Source organism: Egretta garzetta, unplaced genomic scaffold (genome assembly GCF_000687185.1).
Source record: "Egretta garzetta isolate BGI_Z169 unplaced genomic scaffold, ASM68718v1 scaffold259, whole genome shotgun sequence".
Lineage (NCBI taxonomy): Eukaryota > Metazoa > Chordata > Aves > Pelecaniformes > Ardeidae > Egretta > Egretta garzetta.
In genome coordinates this window covers 3,795,376-3,807,648 of record NW_009260770.1, presented here as the reverse complement: position 1 = coordinate 3,807,648, position 12,273 = coordinate 3,795,376, and the positions used below count along the sequence as shown (strand labels likewise).

General features: G+C 39.9%; 1 protein-coding gene across 4 annotated transcripts in view; it reads left to right on the top strand.

Moving 5' to 3' along the window:
* The window catches only part of ANKRD12 (ankyrin repeat domain 12), a 49,235-nt gene that overhangs the window by 26,382 nt on the left and 10,580 nt on the right, over positions 1-12,273 (top strand). For all 4 annotated transcript variants that reach the window (XR_004842937.1, XM_009646215.2, XM_035901630.1 and 1 more), the window contains one exon: positions 3,368-8,067. Coding sequence is in view for 3 of the 4 variants with exons in the window: in XM_009646215.2 (XP_009644510.1) it covers positions 3,368-8,067 (4,700 nt within the window). In the remaining variant the exon portion in view is untranslated. The remainder of the gene's footprint in view (positions 1-3,367; positions 8,068-12,273) is intronic.

The window sequence follows — 12,273 nt, the reverse complement described above, 5'->3', positions numbered from 1 at the left end:
TTCTGAGAGGTCTTCTTGGGGAAAAATAGCCCCAAAGTCACTTATTTCACATCCTTGGTAGATGAATTGGGAGCTAGTGTCTCACATGGGCATAACCTAGTTATGCTTAGTAAAGAGAAGTCCCTGCTAGTGGGGGAATTGCTAGTTTGAGAAGGTGACCTGATAGTAGCTTGCTTACATGGAGGCAGTAATTCTTAAAAAAAATTCTTAAAAAAAAAACCTACAGGGTTTTTTTTCTGCAGATTAAGGAGCAGGTATTGCCTCTTGAGGCACAGAAAGAACTACTGTCTCCTTGGAAGCAAATGATTCTTGACCATGAGTAACTTGCTTGAGTGCCAGGCAGGAACTTTTCATTCTGTTTTCACAGAATCTTCAGGAATTCAGATTCTTTTGAGTAAAAAAAAATTAGGTGGATTGAAAACTAGCTGAATAGCCAGGCCCAGAGGGTTGTGATCAGTAGCACAAAGTTTAGTTGGAGGCCAGTAATTTGCCTTAAGGGTCAATACTGGGTCCAGTCCTGTTTAACAGCTTCATTATTGATTGGGGTAGAGTGTACTATCAGGAAGGTTGCTGATGACACGAAACTGGGAGGAGTGGCTGATGTACCAGGGGGTTGTGCTGACATCTGGAGGGACCTCAACATGTTGGAGAAATGGGCTGACAAGAACCTCATGTAGTTCAACAAGGGGAAGTGCGAAGTCCTGTGCCTGGACAGGAACAACCCCCCATGCCCCAGTACAGGCTGGGGTCTGACCGGATGGAGAGCAGCTTTGCTGAAAAAGCCCTGGGGATCCTGGTGAACACCAGGTTGAATATGAGCCAGCAATGTGCCCTTGACGCAAAGAAGGCCAGTGATACCCTGGGCTGCGTTAGGAGGAGTGCTGCTAGCAGGTCGAGGGAGGTGATCCTTCTCCCCTACTCAGCACTGGTGAGGCCACAGCTGGAGTGCTGGGTCCAGTTCTGGGCTCCCCATTATAAGAGAGATATGGACATACTGGAGAGAGTCCAGTGGAGGGCCAGGAAGATGGTGACGGGACTGGGGCATTTCTCCTATGAGGAGAGGCTGGGAGAGCTGGGTCTGCTCAGCCTGGAGAAGCGAAGGCTCCGGGGGATCTTACCAATGTGCACAAATACCTGAAGGGAGGGTGCAAAGAGGACGGAGCCAGGCTCTCTTCGGTGGTTCCCACTGCCAGGACCAGAGGGAATGGGCACAACCTGAAACACAGGAGATTCCCTCTGAACATCAGGAAACACTTTTTCCCTGTGAGGGTGACCGAGCACTGGCACAGGTTGCCCAGGGAGGCTGTTGGAGTCTCCATCCTTGGAGATAATTCAAAAGCTGCCTGGACGTGGTCCTGGGGAACTGTTTCTGGGTGTCCCTGCTTGAGCAGGGGGGTTTGATGAGATGACCTCCAGAGGTTCCTTCCAACCTCAGCCATTCTGTGATTCTGTGAAAATTGCATGAGGGAGAGCATTGTGTCATGTGATTGTTGAAGTCAGTTTCTTTTTCCCTGAAAAACAAACAAACAAGCAAAAACCCAACTAAACAAATGACCAACAACAAAAAAACCCCTAACCCCCAGGAGTGTTTTCTATTCAAGGTATCACTAAACTTCAAGGAAAAAAAAAGTCATGTTGATCTATGTAGAGCTAATAAATATTCTGATGCAGTGTTAACTTTTTTGCATTAGAAGAATAGCCTGAAATACAGTGCCTAGTCATTCTGTTTTAAGGCATTGCTCCACATAATCTACCTAAGCTTAGCCAAATCATTAATCTTAAGAAAAATATTTTTACATATGCATAATAGAAACTTGTTACTCTTCAGCAATTGATTCCTCAGCAGTTGTATGCCTGTGCAGGGTATTTCTCAGTTTCCATGGGCTGGTTTCCAAGAGGAGCAGAACGTTCTCTGCAGTTTCTCAAGGAGTCAGGCTTAGAGAATAGGGGATCAGTCTCCTGTACTTCCATTGCTTTACCTTTGGTCATTAAGGCATAAGCTGTCTGATGTGTTTGGAATGGGGAAAGACTGTTAAGAGCAAAGCAAATAGGGACATAGAAGAGAGAAGCAGCAACTACCTTGTAGGAGAAGGGTGAAGGGAAGGCACAGACAAGCTACAGGGAGTGGTTAGAGTTAAAGCAGGAAGGTGATGGCATGTACCTATGGGCGGGGAATGGGGTGGTGGAATATAGCACAGAACTAGTAATATATTCTGGGTGCTACAGATAACACAGAAGATACTAGGGACTTATGGGATCTATTTTAATTGATACTGTGTTGTTGAACACGAAGTAGCTGAGAAGCCTGCTGGCAAGGTGTGTGTCTTAGCCATTGCGTAGTGGCAGTTGGGCCTACAGACGATCCTACTGGAAATGAGGGTGAAACTTGCAGCAGAACGTACTTTTCTCATTCAAACTTATAATGCATTGAAACAGCTTCACCACTTTCCTTACAGTATTATTTCAAACTCTTTTGTTACTTTTTATTCAGTATGTCAAATTTCTAGTCAATGATACTGAATATGACAATATTCTGTTACTTTTAAAAGCAAATGGATAGATTCAGCTGAAGAGGCTTTACTTATAACCTTATTTGGAAGGAACAAAACATCCAGAAATACTTTTTAAAGATTTTTGAGTTCTAGATTTTCATATGATCAGGTGATGATAACACTCCATACATTTCCTAAAATTTAATTTTAAGAACAGTTAAGAGGTTTACATTTTGGACTTGCAAGTCCAAGACGTCCGGTGTGACATACTTGCTCCATGCTATGCACTCGTATAGCAGAGACCAATTGCAGTGACTTATATCATAGTCTACTTTAGGCTGTCTATATCAAGTGCATAAATATTCATGAGGGAATTTCCTTACATGAGCGGCTTTTTGTCTTTCAAGAATAAAAGCTCATCTGCTGTTGAAACATGACTAAATAGTTCATGTGAAGGAACATAGTTTAGTTGTTAAGAGAGCATAAGAGTTGATGAATTCCTAGAGGAATGAGTCATCATAGCAAGAGGTCCTTGAGAAAGAGTCAGGTTACGCAGGAATTATGCACAATAGATGAGGTTTACAAAATTTAAAGTGCATTGCTATTATTAGATTGGCATATAAATGCTAATTAATATTTTTACATACCTGAGTGACAGCTGTAAAGTGTGAGGAGTACTTTGGTTTCACGACCTTTTGTTTTCTCTTAAAAAGGTTAATTCTAGTGAGAAGGTTTATTGTGTGTTTTGAGTGGTTTTTTTTTTCTTTTTTCATTTGTATAGCAGTATGACTGCTGAACTGAACTATTTTGTCCTGAACTAAAGTGTGAAGAATGTCCTGTCAGTATTCAACTAATTTTTGGTTTTCTTACTCCAGATTCTGAAGAAGCTCCATCTGTAAATCCTTCCAGTGTAGAGGGGAATGTTGATTCAGAAGCAGAAAAGGACTCTGTAGCCAATGACAGCAAACAAATGGTCCCTAGCAAGGCACCACTTCCATCTGCTCTTGATGAGTATGAGTTTAAAGATGATGATGAAGATGAAATGAAAAAAATGATCGATGACAGGCATATTCTTAGAAAAGACCTAAGGAAAGAGGATGAGACTGAAGTTGAAAAGAACAGCTTATTTGTGAAACAAGAAAAAGTTGTCTTTTCAAAATCATTTAAAAGCAAAAAGCAGAAACCATCTAGAGTTCTGTATTCAAGTTCTGAAAGTTCAGATGAAGAAATACTTCAGGACAAGAAGATAGTCTCTCCATGCTCTATTTCAGAGACATCAAATTCTGATGTAAGAGTGAAGAAAGAATATATGGTTACAAATGAACACAAGCAAAAAGGCAAAGTTAAAAGGAAAGTAAAAAATCAGAGCAAAAATAAAGAGAATCAAGAACTAAAGCAAGAAAAAGAAAATGCTAGAGTAACAAATATAGCTACTTCTGGGCTAGATTCGTTGGATAAAACTAGAGAGGAAGAAACCTTTAAGAAGTCTTTCACCCCAAAAGAAGATTCTTCTTTACATCTATTTCAAATCACTGCTGGCAAATCTCCAAAGCATCCCTGTGGATTAAGTGAAAAGCAGTCAACACCATTAAAGCAAGAAAACACCAAAACTTGCTTATCACCAGGAGGTTCTGAAATAACATTGCCATCTGAATTAGTCCGGTATGATCACAACACTGACTCTGAATATCTAGTAGAAAGTTCTAGTGGCAAATCTTGCAAGCACAAAGAAAAAAGCAAGCATCATCAGAAAGATTTTCACTTAGAATTTGGTGAAAAATCTAGTCCTAAAATTAAAGAGGAAGATAATAGCTCAACATTTGAGAATTTGGAGTATACGCTGAGAAAGACTGACAAGGAAGGTAAAACACTCAAAAAGCATAAGTTAAGGCACAAAGAGAGAGAAAAGGACAAGCACAAAAAGGAACAGGATGGGGAAAAGGAAAAACATAAACATAAAGATAATGTTAAAGAGGTTCAAAGAAGTATTGAATTTGACAGAGAATTTTGGAAAGAGAACTTTTTCAAAAGTGATGAAAATGAAGATATGCTGTTAAATATAGAACATGAATCTCTTTCTTCAGACAGAAAATCAAAGCTAGAAAAAGCTGTGGCAAAAGAAGATAAGTTAGTTAAGGAGAGACAGTTCCAGAAAGAGAGAAATGCTAAAGAGGAGAGAGAGAAAGAGAAGAACAAAAAGGAAAATGAGAAGTTTCTCAAGGATGAAAAACCAAAAGATACAAAAGAAGAAAAAGAAATCATGCTTGCAGATAAAGAAATTGAATTGTTCTGCTTTGGTGTTAAAGATGAGGCAGCCAGCATGCATTTAATAGAAAAAGAGACTGATAATGAAAAGCAGGAAAAGAATTTAAAGGACAGTAGAGAAAAGACTGAAAAGCGAACCTCAGCCAAAGAAAAAGATGTTGAAAAGATAGAAAGAAAAAATGGAGAAAAAGAGAAAAAGGTAAAACATGAATACAAGCCGGAGAAAGAAAAAGCAGAAGTAAATGAAAATACAGAGAAAGTGAAGGAGAAGCCCAGTTTCCAGCAAGCAGAAAGATGCCATAAGGAAAACGATAGAATAAAAAGCACAAGTACTCTTAAAAAACTTGATGAGAAAGAAAGAAATAAAGAAAAAACTGATAAGAAGCATGATAAAGAAAAGGCTGATAAAGACAGACATTGGGCTGAAAGCAAGGAAAAACACTGCACTGAAAGAAAAGTCAAACAGTCTGAAAAAGAATCTGAATATACTAAATCAGAAAAAAATAGAACTAAAGACAAAGAAAAGGAACTTGAAAAAAAAGACAAATCCAAAGACAAAGAGATCTCAACAGCAGCAAACTCAAAACACGTGCAAGAGGAAAGGAGATGCAGTATTACAGAAAGTAATAAAACAGTGCATGAAAAACTGTCATCTTTGAAAGAAAAACCAAAAGATGATTTGTTGAAAACTCCAGATGGTAGAGAGAAAGATAAAAAAGATAAAGATATAGACCGATACAAAGAGAGAGACAAGCATAAAGATAAATTGCATCAAAGTAGTTTACTTAAACTAAAAGTTGAACATGAGAAGCTTAAGCCTAAACCAGCTCCTGCAGCAAAGGATGCCCGACCTAAAGAAAAAAGATTAGTCAACGATGATTTAATGCAAACTAGTTTTGAAAGAATGCTTAGCCTTAAAGATCTGGAAATAGAGCAGTGGCACAGAAAACATAAAGAAAAAATAAAACAGAAAGAGAAGGAACGTTTACGAAACCGCACTTGCTTAGAACTTAACAAGATGAAAGAAAAAACAAAACACTCATTATCTGAAGTAAAAAGCAAAGAACTGATTCGTTCAAAAAGCTCAGAGTTGCCAGATGTTTGCATGAAGGAAAAACAGCAGAAAGATGCTACAAGTAATAGATCGCAATCAGTAGATACAAGAAGTGTCAATGTTACAAAGCCTTCTTTGGTTTTAGATAATTTAAATAGATCCCCCAAATCAGAAAGTGAAAGGACAGGTCTGAGCTCCAGATCAGTGTCCATGGTTTCAGTTGCAAGCTCTGAGGATTCTTGCCACACCACAGTAACTACTCCAAGGCCTGTGATTGAATATGACTCAGACTTTATGCTAGAAGGTTCTGATTCCCAAATGTCTTTTTCACAATCACCGTTTTTGGCAAGTGCCAAGTCACCAGCCCGTCTTGAAAAAGAGACCGATGGTCTTGCCGAGTTGCCCGATCGCATTAAGCCACCTTTCGCAAACAGGCTTCCACCAGTTTACATTAGATCAGCATCTGTTGAAGATGCCAAACTGGTTTTAAATGAGTGTAGACCTGTTGTAGAGGTTCGAAGATGCAGCATGCCTGCTGCTGTTTCTGAACACAGCAAACAGCCTCGAATATCAGAAGAAAATAATCAGAATGCTCTGCCGTCAGTCCAGACTTATGCTAGCACTTCTCCTAAACCAGAACTAACGTGTAGCATGCTTGAAAGAGATTTTCAAAGTAGTATGTCTGGTTTGCAGTCAAACTTTACATCATCTGTGATGGGAACTGCTAGCAACAAGCAGGCAACAACGGGCACAAGTACCAATAAAAATACTGCTCAGATGAGCCCTTCAGAAGACTGTAATACGCATTTAGAGCCGTGTAGTCAAAGTGGTGTGACTCAGCAAACCAAACCATGGGATGTGCCTTTTGACAGACTCAATTCATTAAACAATGAGTTTAACAGCTCAGGTTATGGTGTATCAGAGCAAGATACTAACAGTGTTATAGCAATGCATAATTCTGAAAACAGGACAATAAAAGAGCAACAGCTATCTGAATTTTTGCCTCAGCACGCTGAAATCAAAGGAAATTCCAGTTCTCAAGACTCTGCATCAGTTTTGCCTTCACAGTTGCCTTGTTCTTTACCTATCCAGCCACTCCCAGATACGTCTAAACACATTTCTTTACCAGGCATTAGCAGTCAAGATTCATCATTTGTACAACAACAAAATCTTGTTCAAACTACAACTTCTACTTTGGGTACAGATGTAACTAGTACCAGAGAGATGGAAAATGCTTTCTTCCCTTCAAACGTTAAGAAGGCTGATGCACCCATTGCTGTATATTCTGAGGGCTCTGCGAAGGATATTTCCCAGAGCTGTGAAAGGGTGAATGATTCACCTACGGTACCGTTAGAAAAAGATATTCCCGAAAGTGATAGCAGTTCACAATTAAATGTAAATTCATACACATTCAACAAACTTGTTTGTAAGAATGCTCAGAGTGAAGTGGATACTAACACAGCAGATGCTTCAGACATTAGAAATGAAAAAGGCCAACAAGAAAAGTTGGTTTCAGTGCATGTTGATAGTAAAGCTGATGCTGATCTCTGTGAACTAAGTTCAGGAATATCTAAGGGAATTACAAACGAATCAGCTAATAAAAAACCCTGCACTGCAGACAGAGAAAATGTGTTGACAGATGATCCACCACAGTACTCCTCTTCATCTAATTTGGAAAACAGTTCACAACAGATTACACAGGAAGAGGTGCACAAATACAGCCAAATAGTTAAAATAGAAGAAGAAATTGCTGAGGATCAGAAGGTGGAACAGCAAGAAGTACCTCAAAGAATCACAAGGAACAGAGCAAATATGCTTGCTAACCAGGGTAAGCAGAATCCTGTTGGCTGCACGCAGACATCAGAGAAAGAGTCTGAATCGTCAGCATCTATGAAAGCAAGGATTAGATTAACTGAAGAGGATGATGCTCAGGTACATCATCCACGCAAAAGAAAGGTGTCACGTGTGCCTCAACCTGTGCAAGTGAACCCTTCTTTACTGCAAGCTAAGGAGAAAACCCAGCAGTCACTGGCAGCTATTGTTGATTCTTTGAAACTTGAGGAGATTCAGCCATACAGTTCTGAGAGAGCAAACCCATATTTTGAATACTTGCACATAAGAAAAAAAATAGAAGAGAAGCGTAAATTACTGTGCAGTGTTATTCCTCAGGCACCTCAATATTATGATGAATATGTGACCTTCAATGGCTCATACCTACTGGATGGCAATCCCTTGAGCAAGATATGTATCCCAACTGTAAGTAACATGGTATTTTTAAATATACCGTACAATGAAAAAGCATGTTTTTGTTTTATTTTTGTAACTTTAATATTCTTCCTAACTTGCTTCTGTGCTGAAAACAGTAAGTTGACATATGGCAAATTAATATTGACCAGTAATGTCATATTTAAAAGCCCCATTCAGTGGAAATATAAACAGTGGCTTCACAGCCATTACAAGGCAAACCATCCCGTATGACACCTGTAAAAGGCACACAGACCAATACTTCAAAGTATTTACAACTATAAAGCCTACCTTTTCAAAAGTGAAGTCAGTTGTGGAGAGATTCTCCAGATTTCTGCTGGGAATAATTTGGTTAAACTAATTATTCACAGCTGTTTCATTTGGAGGTGGAGTGGATGTGCAGTGCTGCAAAATATTAAGTCCATCAGCAAGAGTTAAGTAGGAGAGCGCGTGCTAGCTATCTCAGTGTCTCCTTAATACTCTCAGTAGCACAGATATAATCTTGTGTGTCCTGGCTTTTGTAATCCATCAAAGTGTTCTGGATTGTATTTAATAATGTGAAGGTTTTTTCCTTTTCACTGAAGAATGTCCATAGCTCAGGGATGCTTGTTTAGTTCTAAGCTCACTGTATTTCTGACATGGGCATATTCCTGATGACAGCTGTGAAGGAGGTCTGTGCAATGCAGAACATAAATTGGCTCAAGTGCAGTTAATAGTACCATTTGCTGTGGAGGTGCCCCTCCAGCGTCTCACAATAACATGGTCCCCGCTGGTCTCTGTTTTGATGTCAGCATAATCAGGGTAGCACCTGAGTTGTACTTCCTTTCTTTGCTCCTCAGCACACCTGATTTTATGCTTCTTGTGTTCTACATTGGGGGAGAGGGGAGACCAAAACATTGTGCTTTGAGGGCTTTCTCCTAGCCACCTTGAAGTACTGTTACTCCTGGAAGTAGAGAAGGTTTTATATTTTTCCACCTATTATCTGATGCACTTAAACTGCTCTAGTTCTGAGGTGAAACATACTAGCTTAAACTTGTTTGAACCGTTTCAGTTAACACACATAATAGCTGGAATAGGCTGAGACAACGTATTTGATTTCCTAAAGCAGTTGTTTGGCTTGATAATGTCAGAATTCAGTAGTATTTGAGTGTATGGCCATTACTTACAATGTGTCAAGTTAAGGAAAAGTCTGAGTTTAGGAGGAATGGGAGAGAATATCTTAATCCTCAAATAGCAAAAATGCCTACTAAACCAAACTGTTTGTGTGTATGAAATCTCACGTGCACAAGTCAAGCATTCGGTTTCCTCTCATTTTCCACTATGCCCCCCTATGTCTGCCCAAGAGAATTCATACATGTATCCTCTAACGTTAAGCAAGTTCCCTCTTGTTTGACAGTGACCACAGTTCTTTGAAATTAGTTAATCAGTTATAGTCTGAGGAAAGATATGTGTAAGATGACCCTTTTATTTGGTCTGTAAGTGAACTAGGCTGTGTAGTAAGGTGCCTTCCCCAGTCGAGAAATCTTTCTCAGTAGCTGTTGCAGCTTCTATAATAGATCTTTATCACCAGAGCAGAGAGATTTTTATTTTTTATAGAAGCTGCTAGTCAAGTACATACTGTTTCCAAGCTACAACTTAACTGATTTGGCATCACACTTCAGCGCTTAATTTGGGATAAGCGGGAAGTGAAGAAGTCCAGCATATATTTTTCCCTAGCCCATGTTCGACCTGGGCAATAGAATTCATTTTCCTGTCATAAATGGCAATGTGTGTAGGCACTGTAAGAAGAGGAGGGTTATTGACTAGGTATTAAAGCATTGCCTCTTCCTTCCTTCCTGTCTCTCTTGCTATGTGTAATAGGGACTCTGCAGTTCATGGGAATACGTACAGTTAGTTGGGTAGTGCAAATTCTTGGGTAACTTATGTTCAGTAAACATCAGAGATGAATGCGTGCTCCCTAAATTATTAGGACATTGGTGTTTATTTCCATTAGGAGTAGAAGTGTAAGAAAGCAGCATGAGTTGTAATCTAAAGAGGGAGATATTTTAAGCATTTCAGTTTTGTTTGTCTAAAAAAAATCATCTGCAGTGCAGCTAAATGCTTTGTTTAATTACTGTCATTTGTGTAAATACAAATTTTGATAAAATTTCTCATGTTTCTTTCCAGAAAAAGGATACCATTTTAAAAATTACTGGTAGTTCAGATTTAACTTCTTTGCAGAGCTTGCTTGTGTATACAATTTAATAATTTTCGTTTGTCACCATTGAAAGTCACATTCATCATAGTTCCCATTAAAAACACCACCAAAAGGAGCATTGCTAAACCAGAGATCGTTTCATGCTCAGAAATTAATGTTTGTTTATATATGTTGCACACATTGTCCAACAATGTGAAAATAAGGCCTGTGCCTAGTCTCTCTACAATTGTGGAATATTAATAACGTGTACATGCTGTTACACATATAATGCGTAATTTAATATGCAACTGTAAAATGACCTTTCTGTTGGGAGCTTTGGGGGTTTTTAAATTTTTCCTTAGGTTTTTTTTTAATGATTCTCTGTTAACCTGATTTTTGCCTCATTAATTTACATAGGCTACATGAAAGTAGATGCTCTGTCTTAAATTATTCCTGTATTTTAGATATCACTGTGTGAAGGGCTATGTGAAGACAATATATTTAGCTCTGACACTCTGGGACTCGGAATAGTTTGTGTTCTCTGCATTGGAATTTTAATGATGCACTATAGTTTATCTGATGAACTTCAAACATCCTGTAGGTGGGAACCAGGAGATGGTGTGCTTAAGTTTGATTTCCACAACCTTGTTTATATACTGTAATTTATGACCCATATCACCTAAAGCTGTAAGGATAGTCACGTATGAATTGTGGCTTCCCTCGTACCAATGTAAATACACAACATAGGATGGGAGACATCAGGTTAGTTCAAAGCAGAAGGAAACAAATCTGAATCTTCTAACAGTAAATTTAAATTGTATTTAGCTATGTTGCCTTTCAGATTGCAACATCAGTATGTTCTGCGGGGTTCAGTCATCTTTATCTGTACTGCCTCCTGAGAAGAGACAGCAAGATGATTCATTTCCAGCTTGCGGTGGCTATCTAGCAGACATGTTTCTAGTAAAAGGGATTCTGTCCAGTCCCAATGGCATTGCTGTAGAAGCTTAAGTGGCCAAAGCTTATTTTAGTGCTGCTACCAGAAACTTGCTTCCTAAATGCATGAAATATTACAGCAATAGAGCAGGCCAGTCGATTTGGGTGGCATGGGCGAGGGGAGGTAGATAGGGATGTGTGAAAATAATGGCAGAAATTTTGTGTGTGTGAACCTGAGTTAGCTTAAGTGTTGTTCTTTGTTGTGATGGGCACAAATGAGGAGTGACGGTTTACAGAGTGAAGAGTTGGTGTTCTTGTTGTAACGAAGGATGCAAGGCATGGAAGAAGCCTTCTTAACTGATTTTCATGTGTTGGAGATGGTGAGGGTATGTCTTGAACCTTAGGGGTATGTCTTGAACCAAACAAACCTGTTCCAATGGCTGCCTTATAGCGAAGCAGAGGAGAGAGGTGGAAGGCCAAGTTCTGTCTAGCTTTTTGGGGTGGTTTCTCAGACTGGGACTAGAGAACGCTCGAGAAGGCAGGGCTCCTTAGCTTCCCTCTTTTTGGTATGGAGTCTGGACCCTTAAGGAACTAGTTCGATAACTTCTTTTGCTTATACAAGAAACTGAGGTCACCTTTTCCTTGTGGCATTGGGTTTCATGCTCTGTCCTTGCAAGCCCACCATAACATGCTCATATTTTCCCTATATGCTTTTATGGTCTCTTTACTAACCATCTCTCGGACCAGAGGCCCCTCTGGCTGTTCTCGCCTTGAAACCTGTAACTTCACGTTCCTTTGAGAGTGGAAAGTTTACTGCCTTTGTCCAAATCCAGCGCTGGTTCGCAAACCGGGATTCCCAGCAGGTGGTGTGGGACGGCTCCGGTCCCCCGTGCAGACCTCAGGGATGTGAGGCTCCTTCCTCCCGTGTTTCTAACAGGAGAGGGGAAAAAGGCATGACTTCGTAAATTAGCGTGTTCGGTCCTGTATTTAGCTTTACGTTTCGGAAGGCGGCGCAGGGCTGACTGGAGTGACGTGCGTGTGAGTTCGCACAGGGGCGGCAGCGATCTCCGGGATCGTAACAGCCTGTCGCGCTGGTGGCGCCGGGGGCA